The sequence below is a fragment of the Leopardus geoffroyi genome, chromosome B3, assembly GCF_018350155.1.
Source record: "Leopardus geoffroyi isolate Oge1 chromosome B3, O.geoffroyi_Oge1_pat1.0, whole genome shotgun sequence".
Lineage (NCBI taxonomy): Eukaryota > Metazoa > Chordata > Mammalia > Carnivora > Felidae > Leopardus > Leopardus geoffroyi.
The window spans coordinates 39,811,983-39,829,885 of record NC_059337.1 but is presented as its reverse complement, the minus strand read 5'-3'; the positions used below and the strand labels follow the sequence as shown (position 1 = coordinate 39,829,885).

Below are 17,903 nucleotides of genomic sequence, written 5' to 3'. Positions count from 1 at the left end.
AACTACGGGAAAACAGGCACACTTACAAATCTTGCTAGTGGGAATTCGAACGGCACAGTTCCTATGGAGGGAAATTTGGTACTATCTAGAAAATTTACAAAAGAATAGACCTTTTGGTCCAGTGATTTTATTTCTAAGAATCTAGCTTAAAGACATACTGGCAAAATTAGAAAGAGGTGTATGCCCAAGCCATTCCACTGTGATACTATTTACAATAGAACTGGAAATAACTGAAATGTCCACCAATAGGGAACTGGTTGATTATGATTAGTCTGCACAACACAACATACGTAAAAAGAAATAAAAATGATGTATGTATCCCTGTGGAGTGATCTGAAGGATACATTGTTACTTGAAAATTGCAAGGTGGAAAAATGTATATTGGATATTACTATTTCTCTAAGGGGGGGATATGAATGTCTATATACTCACATTGTTTAAAAGGGATAAGCTATTTAGAAACAAAACCGTTATCTAGAAGGAGAGGGAGGGCAACAGATGGGAGGAGACAGGGAGCTTCTCTAAATACATTGTTCTGTGGATTTGAATTTGGAATCCTGTAACTATTTTATACAATAAAATTCAATTAAAAATTAAAGGAATTCCTGGGTCAACTGAGTGGCTCAGTAGATTAAGCATCCAACTTTGGCTCAGGTCACGATTTCATAGTTTGTGGATTCAAGTCCTGCGTTGGGCTCTGTGCTGACAGCTCAGAGACTACAGTCTGCTTCAGATTCTGTATCTCCGTCTCTCTTTGCCCCTCCCCCACTTGAGTTCTGTCTGTCTGTCTGTCTCTCTCTCTCAAAAATAAAGATTAAAAAATTTTGGGGGCGCCTGGGTGGCTCAGTCGGTTAAGCGTCCGACTTCAGCTCAGGTCACGATCTCGCGGTCCGTGAGTTCGAACCCCGCGTCAGGCTCTGGGCTGATGGCTCAGAGCCTGGAGCCTGCTTCTGATTCTGTGTCTTCCTCTCTCTCTGCCCCTCCCCCGTTCATGCTCTGTCTTTCTCTGTCCCAAAAATAAATAAACGTTAAAAAAAAAAAATTAAAAAAAATTTTTTTTAAAAAAGGAATTCCTAACACTGAAAACAAAATGAAGCAAATGCACCTAACTGAATAGAAGTGGTAACATAACCACACAGAGAAGAAAAATTCCAAGTTACTGTTATAAGTAATCATAGTGCTGATTCCTTTGTTATCTTGAAACTTGTGTGTGTAATATGGAGTAAAGCAAATGAGTAATATGTTATTTAAACTGTTATTTAGCATCAGAGAAAGGAGATTCATATGTAAGATAAATGAGGTTAAAGAAAAATTCTGTATGTAAAATTTCAATTAGTTACATCAGTCTGACATTATGGTTTATCTGACTCGATTTGGATACATATTGATACCTACATTTCAAACACACACACACACACACACACACACACACACGTACACACACACACACACACACATACACACAGAATGTATATATTCCCTAGTTTGTTCAATAAAAAACCTAGAAACGATGACAAACTCAATAATAATGAGCATTCCTAGTACCCACATCGTGGTCTCTTAATACCAATTTCCTCTAAAGGAACTAGAGTTCCTTGCAGAAATGATGGACTCCAAGCACGCAATAGGCAATGTGTAAGGTGGAAAATCTTCATTATAGCAGCAAGTATCATGCCAAAAGGATTTGACATGTCAAGTTGAAGGGGCTGTCACCAGCCAAAAATAAGACAATTTGTACAGTAAGAATAATAACTGTCAGTGGATCAAAAAACGTCAATTAGGTTTACTCTACAAGTTTATGAGGATGGATGCGCACACACACACACACACACACACACACACACACACCAAAAAAAACATTCCCCTGAAAAACCTAGGTGATCACCTATGAAGGACTACAGGAAACAAATTATTTGAAAAATGATAAATAAGGGGAAAGAATCAAAATTTATTCTGCCTTTCCATTGTTTCTTGAGTTTTTGAATAGCAATTTCTTTTTATAGAAGTATTTCAGTTAATAAATGAAGAAGGAATGATAAAATACCACCATTTTTTAACTCCTCATAAATTAATGGATTTTGGCAATGATCCAAAGGGTGCTGTCATCACAAGAAGAGAAATAAAGTTCTATATGCCTCCTGATGGAAGCAAACCTTATCTAAGAAGTATTCTTTTTTTCTAAATTGTGGTAAAATATATATAACATAAAATTTGCCATCTTAGCTATTTTAAGTGTTTAGTTCAGTAGTGTTAAGTATACTCACATTGCTGTATAACCCATCTCTGAATTTTTCATTTTGCAACACTGAAATTCTATACCCATTAAACAACAAGTCCCCATTCTTCCCTTCCCCCAGCCCCTGGCAACCACCTTCTACTTTCTCTCTATGAATTAGACTGCTTTAGGTACCTCATATAAGTGGAATCATATAGTATTTGTCCTTTTGTGACTGGCTTATTTCACTTATTATAACGTCTTCATGGTTCATCGATGCTGTAGCATGTCAGAATTTCCTTCTTTTTTAAGGCTGAATAATATTCCATTGTATGTATATACCACATTTTGTTTATCCATCCATCTGTCCATGGACACTTGGGTTGTTTCCACCTTTTGGCTATTGTGAATAATGCTGCTATGAACATGGGTGTACAAATATCTTTTCGAGACCCTGCTTTCAAAAAAAAGCAAACCTGGGTCTGATCAAGTTTCTAGATCTAACTACCTATTCATATTTACAGAAAATACAGGGGGCCAAAAAACATATCAAACAGCACCACAGATAAGCAATCAGCAAAACCTTCTTTCTTCAATGGATAAAGTACAATGAGGAAAAAAAGGATAGAGGGAAAACCAATAGATTAAAAGAGACCTATTAATAAATTATAACATGTGAACCTTATTTAGATCTTGATTTGAACAAATCAAGTGTAAAAAAAAGAGGAATTTTATTTAAATATCAGGGAAATTTGAACACCAGTTGAATATTTCATATGAAAAAAAGATCAGTTTTTAAAGTTATGATAATGATGCTGTGGTAATTTCTAAAAAGAATTTGTATCTTTCAGATACACACTGACTTATTTACGAGTGAAACAACATATCTGGCTCTGCTTCAAAATAATCCAAGAAGTGGGGGTAGGGATTGCAAGGGGAGACTGGTAGGGCTGCAATAAAATGTAAATGGACAAGATTTGATAATTCTTGATAATTACATACAATTTTACCAGTTTGAAATTTTCCACAATAAAAGTTTAAAATAAAAGTTTGATTTATTAATTTGCAAATTATTTCATTAGAAAACTACCATTAATGGGGCGCCTGGGTGGCGCAGTCGGTTAAGCGTCCGACTTCAGCCAGGTCACGATCTCGCGGTCCGTGAGTTCGAGCCCCACATCGGGCTCTGGGCTGATGGCTCAGAGCCTGGAGCCTGTTTCCGATTCTGTGTCTCCCTCTCTCTCTGCCCCTCCCCCGTTCATGCTCTGTCTCTCTCTGTCCCAAAAATAAATAAACGTTGAAAAAAAAAAAAATTTAAAAAAAAAAAAAAAAAAAAAAAAGAAAACTACCATTATTTTGGTTCTTAAAAAAAGGAATTTTTCTGTTTTAAAGAAAAGTCATGAAGTCTATGTAAAAAACAACAGTGATATATTTGCAGTCAAAATGATTAGTTATCATAGAAATTATTTTTTAATTCCTAAGAATAATATCACATTTAGCTCATTTAACCCAAAATGCTATTTAATAAGGAAATATTCAATGTAAAATAATAAATGAGAACCAAAAGGGCAAACGATCACACCCAAACTGTCATCTTGTTCTTGGGATGTTTTCAACTATTTGCTTTTTGTCTAAAGATAAAATACTGAGGAAAACAAACAAACAAAAAAAACCCCTAACAACCCCTAAGCTTTTGATTCTACATAAATTGTATTATACTATTTAGAAATAAAAACTGAACTTAGTGTCCTTACATTAGCACTGTTACTAAGCAGTAAAACTAAAGATTCAATTTAAAAATTTAAACCAAAGCTTTCTGGAACTATGTATCTGCCTTTATATGAATATAAAGGCAGAAACATGTATCTGCCTTTATATGAATAACTCCTCCCCCAAAATGTGAGAACTATATAACTAACAAGTTTATAGAAGGGGAAGGTGGTTTAACAGGGAGAAAGTAGTTTTAAAACCTGAATTGTAACATCCCTTAGTTTCAGATGTTGAGAATTAAATGGAATTTAACAGTCATACATTCAAAAATATAAACATGTTTTCATTCTTTTTGATTCACATCTACTTCAAATATAAAACCCACTTGAATTTCTGCCTCTTAATAAAGGCATCTGAAAATGTACACCAAATCACAGGAATAGCAATGTTTAATCCTACCTGAAAAAGATCCAAAAGAGGCTTCCAAGAGAGCATTAAGACTGCTGCTCTGTTGATGGTTTTGGGAATTTCAGAATAAAACAGTGTATTTTCTCTGTTCTCACCAGACATAGCTATAAGAGAAAAATAATCATTTAAAAATCATTTCCAGAAAAAGCAGTCTACTGCAATCGTAGTAGTAAGTACATAAAGCCTTCTACATAATGTGAAGTTTTGCACTCTCTGGGAAAGTTAACAGGTAGGAGATGCACATGCCATTTGCCACGGGAATTTTCTTCAGTAAAACCCAGGCTTCACAGAAGAATGCTCAAGTTTCATTTCAATATTCAGATCCTGGACCCTCTCAAAACAAACGTGAAAGTGTGTAAGACGATGTAAGGACAAATATCTTTTTAGTTTTTTGAAAATTGTTAAGTCCTCTTACAAGTTGGCAATAGATTCATGAAACGCAAAAGCATGGAGCTTTGTGGAAACTTCAGGTTACTAAGTTTCTTCTTCCCCTGAATCATTTAAAATTCCTATTTAGGGGCGCCTGTGTGGCTCACCTAGTTGAGCATTCAACTCTTGATTTCAGCTCAGGTCATGATCTCATGGTTTGTGAGATCAAGCCCCACGGAGGGCTCAGTGCTGGCAGTGCAGAGCCTGCTTGGTATTCTCTCTCTCCCTCTCTCTCTCTGCCCCTCTTGCTTGTACTCTCTCTCAAAATAAATAAATAAACTTAAAAAAATAAAAATACTTATTGGGGCGCCTGGGTGGCTCAGGTGGTTAGGCGTCCGACTTCAGCTCAGGTCATGATCTCACGATCCATGAGTTCAAGCCCTATGTCTGGCTCTGTGCTGACAGCTCAGAGCCTAGAGCTGCTTTGGATTCTGTGTCTGTCTCTCTCTCTGCCCCTTCTCTCACTCATGCTCTGTCTCTCTCTCTCAAAAATAAATAAAACATTAAAAAACTAAAAAAATAAAAATAAAAATACTTATTAAAAAAAATTAGGGGCCAGGGGTTGCCTGGATGGTTCAGTCGGTTAATTTAAGTGTCCGATTTCAGCTCAGGTCATGATCTCGCGGTTCGTGGGTTTGAGCCCCATGTTGGGCTCTGTGCTGACAGCATGGAACCTGGAGCCTGAATCCTTCTTTGGGTTCTGTGTCTCCCTCTCTCCCTGCCTTTTCCCCACTAATGCTCTGAATAAAAATTTTTTTTTCATGTTGATTTATTTTTGAGAGAGAGAGAGAGAGAGAGAGAGAGAGAGAGTGTGCATGCACAAAGAGCCATGAGATCAGGACCTGAACCGAAGTCGGACACTTAATTAACCAACTGAGCCACCCAGGTGCCCCTAAAAAATACTTATTTAGAAGTATACATAGATCTAACTGAATACTAGTTTTTCCTGTTATAAATATCCTATAACCATAGTCAGTAATACATTTACATTACTGAAATGTAATACACTTCAGATCTAAGTATACTCATTAAAACAAAACAAAAATCTGCTATTTGATTTGCTAAAAATCTCTGTTCTTTATTGGGGAAGGATGAAGTAAAGAGGTCTATACTAAGTAGAAGTCAGGTCTATTCTGTGAAATCATGCAGTAACTGAATGGGAATATCACAGCAGTGTGGAATGAGCTACATACAAAAGAGAAGTAATAGAAACATTATGATTATGAAGATGTGAACCAAAGAAAATTCAAAGTAAAACAAATCCCTTCTACCATAAAATGTGCTAGAATGGTATCATTTCCAAAAAATCTAGGGGAGAGTGAAGGAAGAAGAAAATAAAGCACAACAGGAAGACCAAGGAACTCTCGGCTAGAACAGATCCTCAGCTTAGTGTGTTTTTTTTTTTTTTAATTTTTTTTTTTTTTAATGTTTATTTATGAGAGACAGAGACAGAGCATGAGCAGGGGAGGGACAAAGAGAGGAGACACAGAACTTGAGGCAGGCTTCAGGCTCTGAGCTGTCAGCACAGAGCCCAACACCAGGCTCGAACCGACAAGCAGAGCCGTGAGATCACGACCTGAGCCGAAGTAGGACACTTAACCAACCGAGCGATCCAGACGCCCCCTTAGCCTAGTGTTTGTGATAATGGCAGAGGAGGTAGTCTATGGAAGGGGGCTCATCCCAAATATCCATGTCTTCCTTTATTTCTTTATTTTCCTAAACTGTTCTTAAGCTTTCTTAATTTGTACTGCCTTTTGGAATAAAAAGATATCAACTGACATTCACTTTAGAACTTGACTCTGTCTTAAATCTATTCTGTAATTCTAGGGTTACTTTGTTAAAGAATTATCAGAATGGCAGTCACCTATCTATACCATTCATAATTTTATAAAATGTGATCATATCCTCCTTAAGCCTTCTCCTTCTAAGAGTCTTCAGCCCTGGGGCGCCTGGGTGGCTCAGCTGGTTAAGCGTCCGACTTTGGCTCAGGTCAAGATCTCGTGGTCTCTGAGTTCAAGCCCTGCAACAGGTTCTGTGCTGACAGCTCAGAGCCGGGAGCCTGCTTCAGGTTTATGTTTCCCTCTCTCCCTGCCCCTCCCCCACTCATGCTGTCTCTCTCTCAAAAATAAACATTAAAAAAAAAAAAAAAAGATTTGAGTCTTCAGCTCTCAAATATGAAAAACTTGGTTCTCATCTATTTTCAAATGAGAACCATTCCCCATAATCATTTCATCTGAACCTCTTGAAACTGTGCCTTGTTCCAGGTCTTCCCTGGCTTCATATGTGACCAATAAAAACTTCCAAGGCATTCTAGGCACACACACACCAGTGCCATATAAGCACAAAACAAACTTTTCCCATTGCTTCTCTCCTGATGACACACTAGAACACACTTGTGGGTGTTCAAAGTATATTAAAACTTTTAGAACAATGTATTTATACAAAAAAATATTTTAAATTCAGATGAATATAAAAGACTTGAACAAACGAAAAGGCATACAACTTTCTTGAAGAGCTCAAAATTTTGAAGACTGCCAATTTTCCCTAACTTCACCTATAAATGTAACATCAATCCTAAAGGAGTTTAAACAGCTATGTAGGCTATTTTTAAGTGTTCATAGAAAAACAAGCAAACAAAAATAGCCAAAACAAATATGAAAGAGAGTGATGAAAGGTGACTAGTGCTACCAAATAGGAAAACATATAGAGCTATGATAACAATAATAGTAATACTATGCTGCACTCGATCTGAGGGAGCAATGGAACAAAACAGAAAGTCCAAAATATATACAGATTTTAAATGACATAATCCTGGAGTTGGGAGAGCCTAACTTTTTCTTTTTATGTTTATTTATTTTTGAAAGAGAGAGAGAGAGCACGCACAAGTGGGGAAGAGCAGAGAGAGAGAGACACAGAACCCGAAGCAGGCTCCAAGCTTTGAGCTGTCAGCACATAGCCTGACATGGGGCTTGAACCCACAAACTGTGAGATCATGACCTGAGCCGAAGTTGGACGCTTAACTGACTGAGCCACTCAGGCGCCCCAGGGAGAGCCTTTCTAGATACGATGCCAAAGCCTACAGGGAATACAAATTTAACTATCAAAAAAAAAAAAAAAAAAAAAAAATCACAAATTTCTATGTGGCAAAAGGCACTAAAGGCAAAAGACAAATTAAACCTCAGAGGAAAATACTACAATGGTTTAATTCCCTCATTATACAAAAAAATGTTTTCATAAGAAACACCCACAGTCCAACAAAAAAACAGACAAATGTTATAAATAAGTCAGTCACAGAAAAGGGTACATAAAGGTCTCTTAAATATGTAAAAAGATGCTCAACCTCACTTATAACTGGAATTAAAACTATAATGAGATACAGGGATATAAGGTACAGAGTGGTGACTATAATTCATAATACTGTATTGCATATTTTAAAGTTGGTAGGAGAACAGATCTTAAAAGTAGGTAAGTGGGGCACCTGGGTGGCTCACTTAGTTAAGTGTCTGACTCTTGGTTTGGGCTCAGGTCATGATCTCAGCTTCATGAGTTTGAGCTCTGCTTGGGATTCTCTCTCTCCCTCTCTGCCCCTCCCTTACTGGTACTCTGTCTCTCTCAAAATAAATAAATAAACTTTAAAAAAAAGTTATCATAAAAAAAAATCATTGAAAAAATTTTTTGTTAACTATGTAAGGTGAAACATATCTAATTAAAATCTAGACATTATTACAAAATATCTAGATCATTTATTTTGGTGATCCTTTTATATTGTATATAAATATCCAATCTTTATGTCATACACCTGAAACTAATATATATGTCAACTATACTTCAACTTAAAAAAATAGTAATTTATAAAACTAACTACAATGAGATGGCTGTTCACTAATCAGACTAGAAAAGATAAAAAAGTCTGATTACCCACTACTGGTACAGGTGTGTAGAAACAGATACTCTGAGACAATGCTGATAGGAATATAAACCCTCAATGGAAGGGTAATTTGACAATATCAACCAAAATTCAGAATACATACAACTCTTGTCCCAACATTCCCACTCTCTGGAATCAGTCCTATACATAATAAAATTCACAAATGTACAAATTGATCTAACACAGAAAATATTCATCACATCATCTTTTCTAACAGTATAATAGAAAAACCTAAATGCCCATTATTAGGGGCATGGTTAAGTAAATATGGCACAATTATATAATGGAATACTCTGGAGTTGTTAAAAAAAAAAATGCATCTATAATTACTGATGTGCACTAATCCAGAGAATAGCTCTAAAAATATATGCATGTATATGAATGAAATAACCTTGAAGGAGAGGAATAAATTTATTTTTAAAAGGTTAATAAACAAAAAAATAAGTCAGTGGCATAATATATTTAATTTAGATGGATCTTAAATCTGGAGTGAACAGGCTCAGAAAAAAAGACACCAAATCCAGTCTTGTTTTAAAAAAAATGAAAGTAGCCACTGGTGAGAGTGGTTTTACTGTTTGTGTTCCTAATCTGACCATTCCCAAGGAAAGGCATTTTGAACTAGCTTTAGGAAGAAGTAATTTCTGGCATCTTTAACTTTGATTCTGAAAGGCAGGCCACAATCAACTCATGGTTTCGTACCCGCAAGTGAAAATAATGGGACAAACCAAAATTACAACAGCACCAAAACTGAAGTTCTTCCAATCATTTTTTTCCCTTGAATGGAACATTACTGATTCATTTATTTGTTCACCAATTGTATCTAGCTTGTAAGTTTGAATCAAGAAAGAATTTCCCCTAGAAACTATGACTTCATACTCACCAAGGTAATAGATCCTGTCTGAATGAGGCCCATCTGGATCATTCCTCTTCACAAACATAAAATCATGTGGTGCCTTAGCCATCATATAGCCATGATATTTTCTGGTATCAGCAAGCAGCTTTTTAAGCTGACTCCAGGAATATCGCTCAACATAAAATGGCTCCAATTTAGGACGATCCTGTGATTCAATATTCTCCTCACACTCTGCAGTTTCAAAGATCTCAACACCCAGCTGTTCTGTTTCCATTGCTGCTGCCATGTTGCATTTTCCTAGAAAAATAAGGCACATGAAGTTAGTTGCTCACAGGCCTGCCTTCTTTTATATTAATCGGAATGACAGTCTGATACTGCTCCCCCCCCCCGAAAAAAGGCAAGAAAAAGATGGTCTTCAGCACATTTGCAATGAAAGCTAGTAAAAGTAATAGCTCCCTCTTCTCGATTCAGTTTAAAAATGAGATTTTTTTAAAAAAATTGAGGTCATGTCTATTTCACTATGACTATAAATCGCTTTAGGACCTTTTACAAAAGGCTGTCCTTACATATCTCTTGCCAAAATTCCTTTTTTCTTTCCCACACTGGAAGGAAACAGGCCATATGCCAGTTGGCTGCTATGTTCCATCCAAGAGCATGTCAATAGTGAAGCTAAATGTGCTAAGGGAGCTAAGTGTTTTTGCACTTAAAAAAGTAACACATTTGATAAACATGAACTTCTTCAGTTAACAGAAATAACTGTGACCAATTAGAACAGTGATAAAACTGCTGTCAACAATGTAGTTGTAATAATACAATGTAATGTAATAGGGCACTTACCCATGAAAATATAAATACTGTATCTTTTTAAATAGAACTCCAAACAACAAAAGACTTAACTGGCTGGTACATTTTTCTTTGTCTTCTGCTCTTGCCTAGACATCACTATCTTACCATCACTTTTGGTGACTATAAGGAATTTATGTAACTATGATTATAGATTATACAACTTTTACTCTCAGAGAGGAAAAAGATACTATTTTCAAGCGGCTTTAATTAGTTGAAATAGTTTATGCAAAAAGCATTTAACTTTTGTACTATCGATATTTGAAGTGGGAACCCAATTTACCAGTTCAACTCCAAAACAATATTAACATTTCATCTACCAATGGTGTTTCATTTTACAAATTCAGAAGAGGATGTATTTTCCTTTATTTCAACACTTGAATGTAACACAAGCAAAGTATCAGAGAAAATATCAAGAAGTGTTATCATAAGCCATTGTGTGATGTTCTGCCACGCATTATTCATGAAACTACCAAAAAGAAGCAACATAAAAATTCTGGAGCAACCTGCTTTTTTTGATTTGGGAGATAAATAGATTGCATTTATGTAACGGATTTCACATAATTATTAACTACTTCTAGGGCAACAATCAGTACATGATTGTATATATATTTTTTTTCATGACTGTATATTTAATACGATGTCTTTTTTAAAGCTCAGCTTCCCAGGTTAACAAGAGTTCGTGGTAACTACCAACCACAGAGAAAAAGTAATTAATTAGAAGGTGTGGGTTGTGAATTACTACACTAGGCAAGCTTTAAGGCAGAACAGTGTGTGGCCAGAACAGTGTGTCTTTTTTCATGCTACAGCGAAACATATTACCATTTTCAATGTAACAGTAGCACGAGTGGACAAAAAACCCACTCAAGAGTTTTATCAAGTATCCAACTTGTAATGTTACTAGGACAGGACATTTACTTCCAATGACCAAAATCCAAACAGTTTGGTAGAGAAAAGTCATTTAGCTCAACTGCTACTTAGCACACTGATAGCAAGGAGCAGTTTATGACAGTGGTGACTGCCCACCTAAAAGCTAATGGGAGGCCTACTTTCTGTCAAATACGTAAGTGGATCTAGTTCAACTCCTAACAGAGCGAAGGACAAGTGAGAGAAGCTACACAAACCGTGCTCATTTTTTTCAACCCCCCATTTGTTAAATTTGGAACTTCACCTTCAAACCATTGCTCACAAGAATAAGGCTAGGGAACAGAAGAGGGAAGTTCAGCGGGCAGACTTCCCAAGGCTTAGTGCCCAGCTTCCTGAGTCACCATTAACTTGACATCTCTCCTATGTAAAAGTTGTGTTAGCGCGCACTTATTAATAGCAAATTACCTGCTATTCCTAAGCTGTACTAGGTCTCTGGACTATTTCTGTCTCTGTCTACACACACACAAACTTCACAGTTCAAATGACATTCTACTACTCTATGTGCTTATAGTAAATGTACATCCTGCATTTTCCAGGATACATCTAATACTATATAATTTTAGTAATATACACAAGTGTATAACTAAATGACTTAAGTTCCAGGTTTCCATAACATCTTATATTCAAATACATTCCTAAGATTCTAACTTCAAAAATTAGAAGAGAGAGTCAGCATACATTTTCAGCACAGTGCATATATTTCACTGCCCCCCTACCTCTTCACTTAAGGACCTTCCCTCATGCCTACCTGATTGTATTTTCATCTGCTCAGATCTCTTCCACATTCAAAGAGATCTTTTTCAAGTGACTCAACTTCAAGCATAGATCCCTCTGCTCATCTTGCTCTCTTCTCACAGGAGTCTTTCCTTTTCTCACCATCCAATCCTGCTCACCAGGATAATGAGATAAGATACAAGGCTGTTGTTGATCATTATTAAAATGGAGCATATGTGGCCAAAAAGATTAAATCTCAAATCTCAAATAGTACTTAAAACTGATACAGAAATAACCTTCTTGGTGTAATATATAATGCCTGAATTATTTTCTATCTACATTTTAGATTATTATAATTACAATTTTTTAAAAATCTCAGAAATGTACAGCCTAATTTACTCAAAAGGATATCCAAACACAGTCTAAATCCTGACATGTATATATACATTAAAAGGCAAATTATGGAAGACCTTCAAAAAGTAAAAAAGGCATACAAATGTGAGGTTACTCAGTGGCTACTGTAAATCCTCAAAAATGACAGATGATTAATAAAATTTATTTCTCTGTGCTTGTTCCTGTTCCTGCTTTTACATTATAATACATACTGAGCTGGGTGGAGACAGACTCCGTAGAATAACCAGTAAAAATTATAAAACAGGCCATTTTCATGGAAAGGGAACTAACTTGCATTTAATAATTTTTTTCATAAGATGAAGAATGTGCTATCCGTTTAAAGTGCACTCCACTTTTGCTCCTTTCCTTTCCACCTATAGTCTGAAAACAATCGAATTAGGTAACTTTTCCCTAAAAGGAAGCATTAAGCTTGTTGAAATTTTGGCTTAGTAAAAGGAAAAAGAAAGGAGGAGCTGTGATTACACTTGTTACTTTGTTATCAGTTTTAATTCTGGGCTCACCAAGTAGGTGAAGGGGAGATGCGGTGAGAAAAGGTCAGTGGCAATGGAGGGAAAAGGGTGAAGCTATGCTAGCATAAGAACGATGGACTAAGATGTCAAGACATGTTCCCATGCACTAAGCCCCTCACTCAGATAAGAGCATGTTGGGTTAGAGAACGGCTTCAGGACTCCTGAATTTGGACCCACTAAAACGTCATTCTTAATTTTCATTCCAAGAGTCAACCAGTCGTCCAGTTGAACACCCCACGCGTCACTTAAGCCTAGCCATTTCACTTTTCTGGGTCCATAGCTAGTGGAGAGGTTGATTATCACAGACTGGGCAAAGATCTTGAAAGGTGTGAATGGGGAAGAAGAGGATAGGTGTAGCAGAGAATGTTGAGGAGAATGCGGGGGGGGGGGGGAGGGAGAGGGGAGGGAATGCCAAGTCTTAGAAGTCTTAGGAGAAAAGCGTGTGAGGGGGAGAGGTGGGGGAGCGGGAAAGGAATGTATATATCCTGCCCCGGGTGGGTGAAAGAGAATGAGCGGGGGCCAGTGAAGCAGGGAGGGAATCGACCTAGAGTGGGACAGGAAAAAGGAAGGAACACCGGCTGGGAAACCAGAAAAATCTCAGTCCGAATCCGATCCGCCACAGTCGAACTTTATAGGCAGATCCCTTCGCCTCTGCGAGCTTCTGTTTCCTCATCCGTAAGCCCGGGCATTACCCGGCTCCCAACCCCAGCGAGGCTCAATTAGGATAACGGACGTGGAAGCCGGGAGGCCAGCACCCAGCGCTCAGGGGGCGCCCAGTGAACGTTGGTGGACTCGGAATCTCAGAGCCTCGGCTTCCTCTTCCGGCAAGCGGGGCCCCGCCACCGGCTCTGATCCGCGCAGGGCGGCGCGCCGGATAAACCGCACAGCGGGCTAACCGGGAGAGCGCGTCGGGCGGTTCCTCCGTAAGACGGAGCGGGCCCGCCGGGCTGGGGCCCAGGCCTCGCGGGCGAAGGGGAAGGAGAGGGGGCGGATACTGCACCTTCCCCCCCGGCCCCGCCCGGAGCGTCCCGACGCGTGCTACTGAGCGGGCCTGCGCCGCTTCATGCCGCGCCGCCTCCACTCCCGACCCGGCTGCAGCGGCTTCCTCGGCGACGGCGCCGGTGGCAACCCAGGCGGCGAACGCGGCACTTAAAGGCGGCAGCGGCGGCGGCGGCGGCGGCGCTGGCGCCTCGGAACTTCCGGTTCGTCGCGACCCGCCCTCCGACCAGCGAAGGCTCGGCGGGGCCAAGAAGGGCGCCGCTCCCTGCTGGGTGGGGTCCCTTGCCACAGTGCAGTCTAGTGGCCGGAGGAACGAACGCGGCGCGGAACGGACACCGCTGCGGTGGGGGACAGAGATGAAATCCAGAAACGGGTGGCGACTTGCTTGAAGTCGCAGGACGCATTGTGGCGCGTGTCTGCTCATCCATCTTTTTTTTTTTTTTCATTCAACAAGTATATGTTGAGTGCCTGCTATGTACCAGGCAGAGTTTGTAGACGCTGAGATCAGAGCAGGGAGCAAGCCAGTAAAAATCCCTGCCCCTTCTTGAAGATGACAGAGGGGAGGGACCAAGGCCTTAGGGAACTTCTGAGCGGCCCACTGTTGTGGTGGAGAGAAACCTGAACTTGGAGTCAGAAAGCTTGGCTCTAGTACTAATTAGTGATCTTTAGCAGGTCAGTCGATCTCTTTGAGCCATGGTTTCTTGATCTGTAGGAGAGATAGAACACATTATGTAGTTGTAATTAAGGAAAACCGTATGTGTCACAATAACACTTAGAGAGGAAGAAACTGGCTCTGTCAGGGAGGTGACTAACTTGCTGTAATCACAACCAGAGGCAGATCTGTTAACCTGTAGTCTCTTCCTATTTCACACCATGCATTGGCTGAGAAAAAGAAAGAGAAAAAGGGAGGCTGGGGAGATGACTGGGAAAGTGGAAGGTGTATAACAAAACAGTGGAAAAGCTGGCCTCCCCTCTCTTCTATTACTCAAGGGACCATGTGTCAGAGGTGTGGATCATTAGGATTTATTATAATAGCACTAATAAAAGATCCATTTGGGTGCCAAGATTCCATTCTTCATTGTAATTGCTCACTTTCACTTTAAATGAGTCTTCCCTGGGGCTTTTTTTTTTTTTTTCAGTTGAGCTCCCCTAACAGAAAGGTACAGGCATTTTCACTGGGACTCCTCTGTGAATTTTCTGCAAATGACCTGAAAGTAGGTTTTAAGGCTTTGAATGCACATGCACATACTAACAAAACACAATGAAATATCTTGCAGTTCATTTCATTCAACCAAGTGTTTGTTGAATCGCTGCCATGTGCCTGTCACTGTTCTAAGCACTGGGGCTACAATAGTGAATAAAGTAGACAAGATCCCTTTGTGTGGTTTACACTCGAAGAAGAGGAAAAAGACCTCCCCAAAAGCAAGCAAACAAAACAATATATAATTTTATGGATTTTAAAAAGCAAGCTCTGGAGAGGTTAAGTACTTGCTTAAGTCATTTGACTAATTATGGATTGATCTAGGCTTGAATTCAGATTTCTTGGTTTTCAATCTCACTTTCTCTATGGCAGGCTTAACAAGCCTCAAGCCAGAGGAAGCTGTAAGGGAACATCTCCACCCTGCACCCTGGCAACCTCACATGTTGCCTCACACAGGCCTCACGGGCAAAGTCTTTGAACCAAAGCTTATCTGAGTCTTAGCAGAATGCTTTGTGATCTTCCCAGGACGGGAGAGGATGGGAGGCTTATAAGGATCTCAAGCCAATCTCCCCTGGCAGCTTCTCATTTCCCAGGTTCTGTTGAGAGTGGGCTCTCTGCCCCACCCACTCAGAATATCGCTGCAGAATATGAGAACCACTTAGCTGCAGTCTAGAATTGGCTTCTCAGCAGCTGGGTATGCCACAACTTACCCTGCAGTCATCTTACCCCATCTGTTTCAGTATTCTCCATTTTGATTTGTGGGACAAGGACCACTGGCAGCTGGCACCTTAATGCGTTCTTCCTTTTGTTGTGTAGGTAAGTATTAAACTATCCGAATCTGAAGTGGCCCGTTGTATCTCTACTGGCTAACTCAGTCAGGCCGGGGTCTTGCCAACCTTGTGTATGTGCTTGACAAAGCCTAGCCAGCTTGTTGCCACCCTGCACTCTAGGAACTCATCAGGAAAAGGCAAGTTGTCTAGCACACAACATCTGAGTAAATAGTCTGTGTTAACATGGCGGCGTTGATACAAATTCATTCTTGCATTTTAAAAGTCGGGTTCTGGGGGCGCCTGGGTGGCGCAGTCGGTTAAGCGTCCGACTTCAGCCAGGTCGCGATCTCGCGGTCCGTGAGTTTGAGCCCCGCGTCAGGCTCTGGGCTGATGGCTCAGAGCCTGGAGCCTGTTTCCGATTCTGTGTCTCCCTCTCTCTCTGCCCCTCCCCCGTTCATGCTCTGTCTCTCTCTGTCCCAAAAATAAATAAACGTTGAAAAAAAAAAAAAAGTCGGGTTCTGGCATAATGGGCAGGGGGCAGTAAGTGTGAGTGAAAGCTGGGATGGCAAGGCCAAGTGAGAACGCTTCCTAGGGAAATCTGGGCTGCCTCCTGGAGCCGTGCCCGTCTGAGGCAGTCAAGTCCTTGTCTGGGTCTAGCCTTATGTTTTAGAGATCCTGAGAGTTTTCCACACTGGGCCTCCTCAGAGACCAGCCTAAGAGTCCTTCTGTGTCTAACACTCCATGATCTTCAGGCAGTGGCACTTTTCCTCTGGTATTCACAGGTAAAAGCGTGCACTCCCAGAATCAGACATACCTGGGATCCTATCCTGGCTCCTCTCCTTACTAAGGAGATACTCCTTACTCCCAGGCTTTTCTAAGTTTTATTTCTCTCATCTGTAAAATGACTTCAGTAACATCACCGAAATGAATAAATGAAATATATAATGCATTTAAAGTGCTTAACAACACGTGGTGCACATTAAGCATTCCGCTTATTAATTCTATTTATGAATGGTGGTGATGATGACAAAGATAACAACAAAAACCTTTCCCAGAGGGGCATGCCCAAAGCCTCGCCGGGTAGCACTATCCATGCGACAATAAGCATCATTCGTCACAATTCACAAGCGTCAATTTGAACACAACATGCTGACATTCATTACAGAAAGATCCACCAATCTTCCCACTACCCTATCATAACTTTCTTGTTTTATATACATATTTTACATATGTAGCAAGAGCAATATTTTCAAGCCACTTACATATTTGTACTGCATTTAATTTCCTTAGTTTTTCCATAATTTGACCCAACCTATATTTATATGACCCATTTCATTTAATAGTAAAAAGTGTAATCTTGATTAACTCTAGGCAAACCCAGTCATTCAATTCAGGATCCTTTCTGGTGAAGGGTGTGACGGCCAATGCCTTCTCTAGACCTTCATCCCAGCTGTACTGGTTTGAATAGTGTCCTCCTCAAATCTATGTTCATCCAGAACCTCATAATGTGACCTTATTTGGAAATAGGGTCTTTGCAGATGTTATTAGTTAAGATCATGTTAGAGTAGAGTGGGTCTCAAATTCGTTGACTGGTGTCCTTATAAGAAGTCCATATGAGGAGGGGTGCCAGGGTGGCTCAGTTGGTTAAGCATCTGACTTTGGCTTAGGTCACGATTTCACAGTTCGTGAGTTCAAGCCCTGCATCAGGCTCTGTGCTGACAGCTTGGAGCCTGGAGCCTTCTTCGGATTCTGTGTGTGTGTCTCTCTCTGCCCCTTCCCTGCTTGTACTCTGCTCTCTCTCCTTCAAAATAAGTAAACACTTAGAAAAAAAATTTTTAAATAAAAAACAAAACAATAAACAAACAAACAAAAAGAAGGCCATATGAGGAAATAAGAACAGATATACTCACAGATCATTTGACA

General features: G+C 39.6%; 1 protein-coding gene across 4 annotated transcripts in view; it reads right to left on the bottom strand.

The window, feature by feature from the left end:
* DPP8 (dipeptidyl peptidase 8) overlaps positions 1-14,211 on the bottom strand; it is a 71,519-nt gene extending 57,308 nt beyond the window's left edge. For 2 of the 4 annotated variants that reach the window (XM_045449404.1, XM_045449406.1), the window contains exons 1-4: positions 14,011-14,123; positions 12,122-12,258; positions 9,631-9,900; positions 4,385-4,497 (exon numbers count right to left, since the gene is read on the bottom strand). In XM_045449404.1, coding sequence (XP_045305360.1) covers positions 4,385-4,497; positions 9,631-9,900; positions 12,122-12,158 — 420 coding nt within the window. In that variant the 5' untranslated portion in view covers positions 12,159-12,258; positions 14,011-14,123. Of the gene's footprint in view, positions 1-4,384; positions 4,498-9,630; positions 9,901-12,121 lie in introns of all 4 variants that reach the window. The other 2 variants (XM_045449403.1, XM_045449405.1) reach the window with 2 other exon arrangements.
* Positions 14,212-17,903: the final 3,692 nt, after the last annotated feature.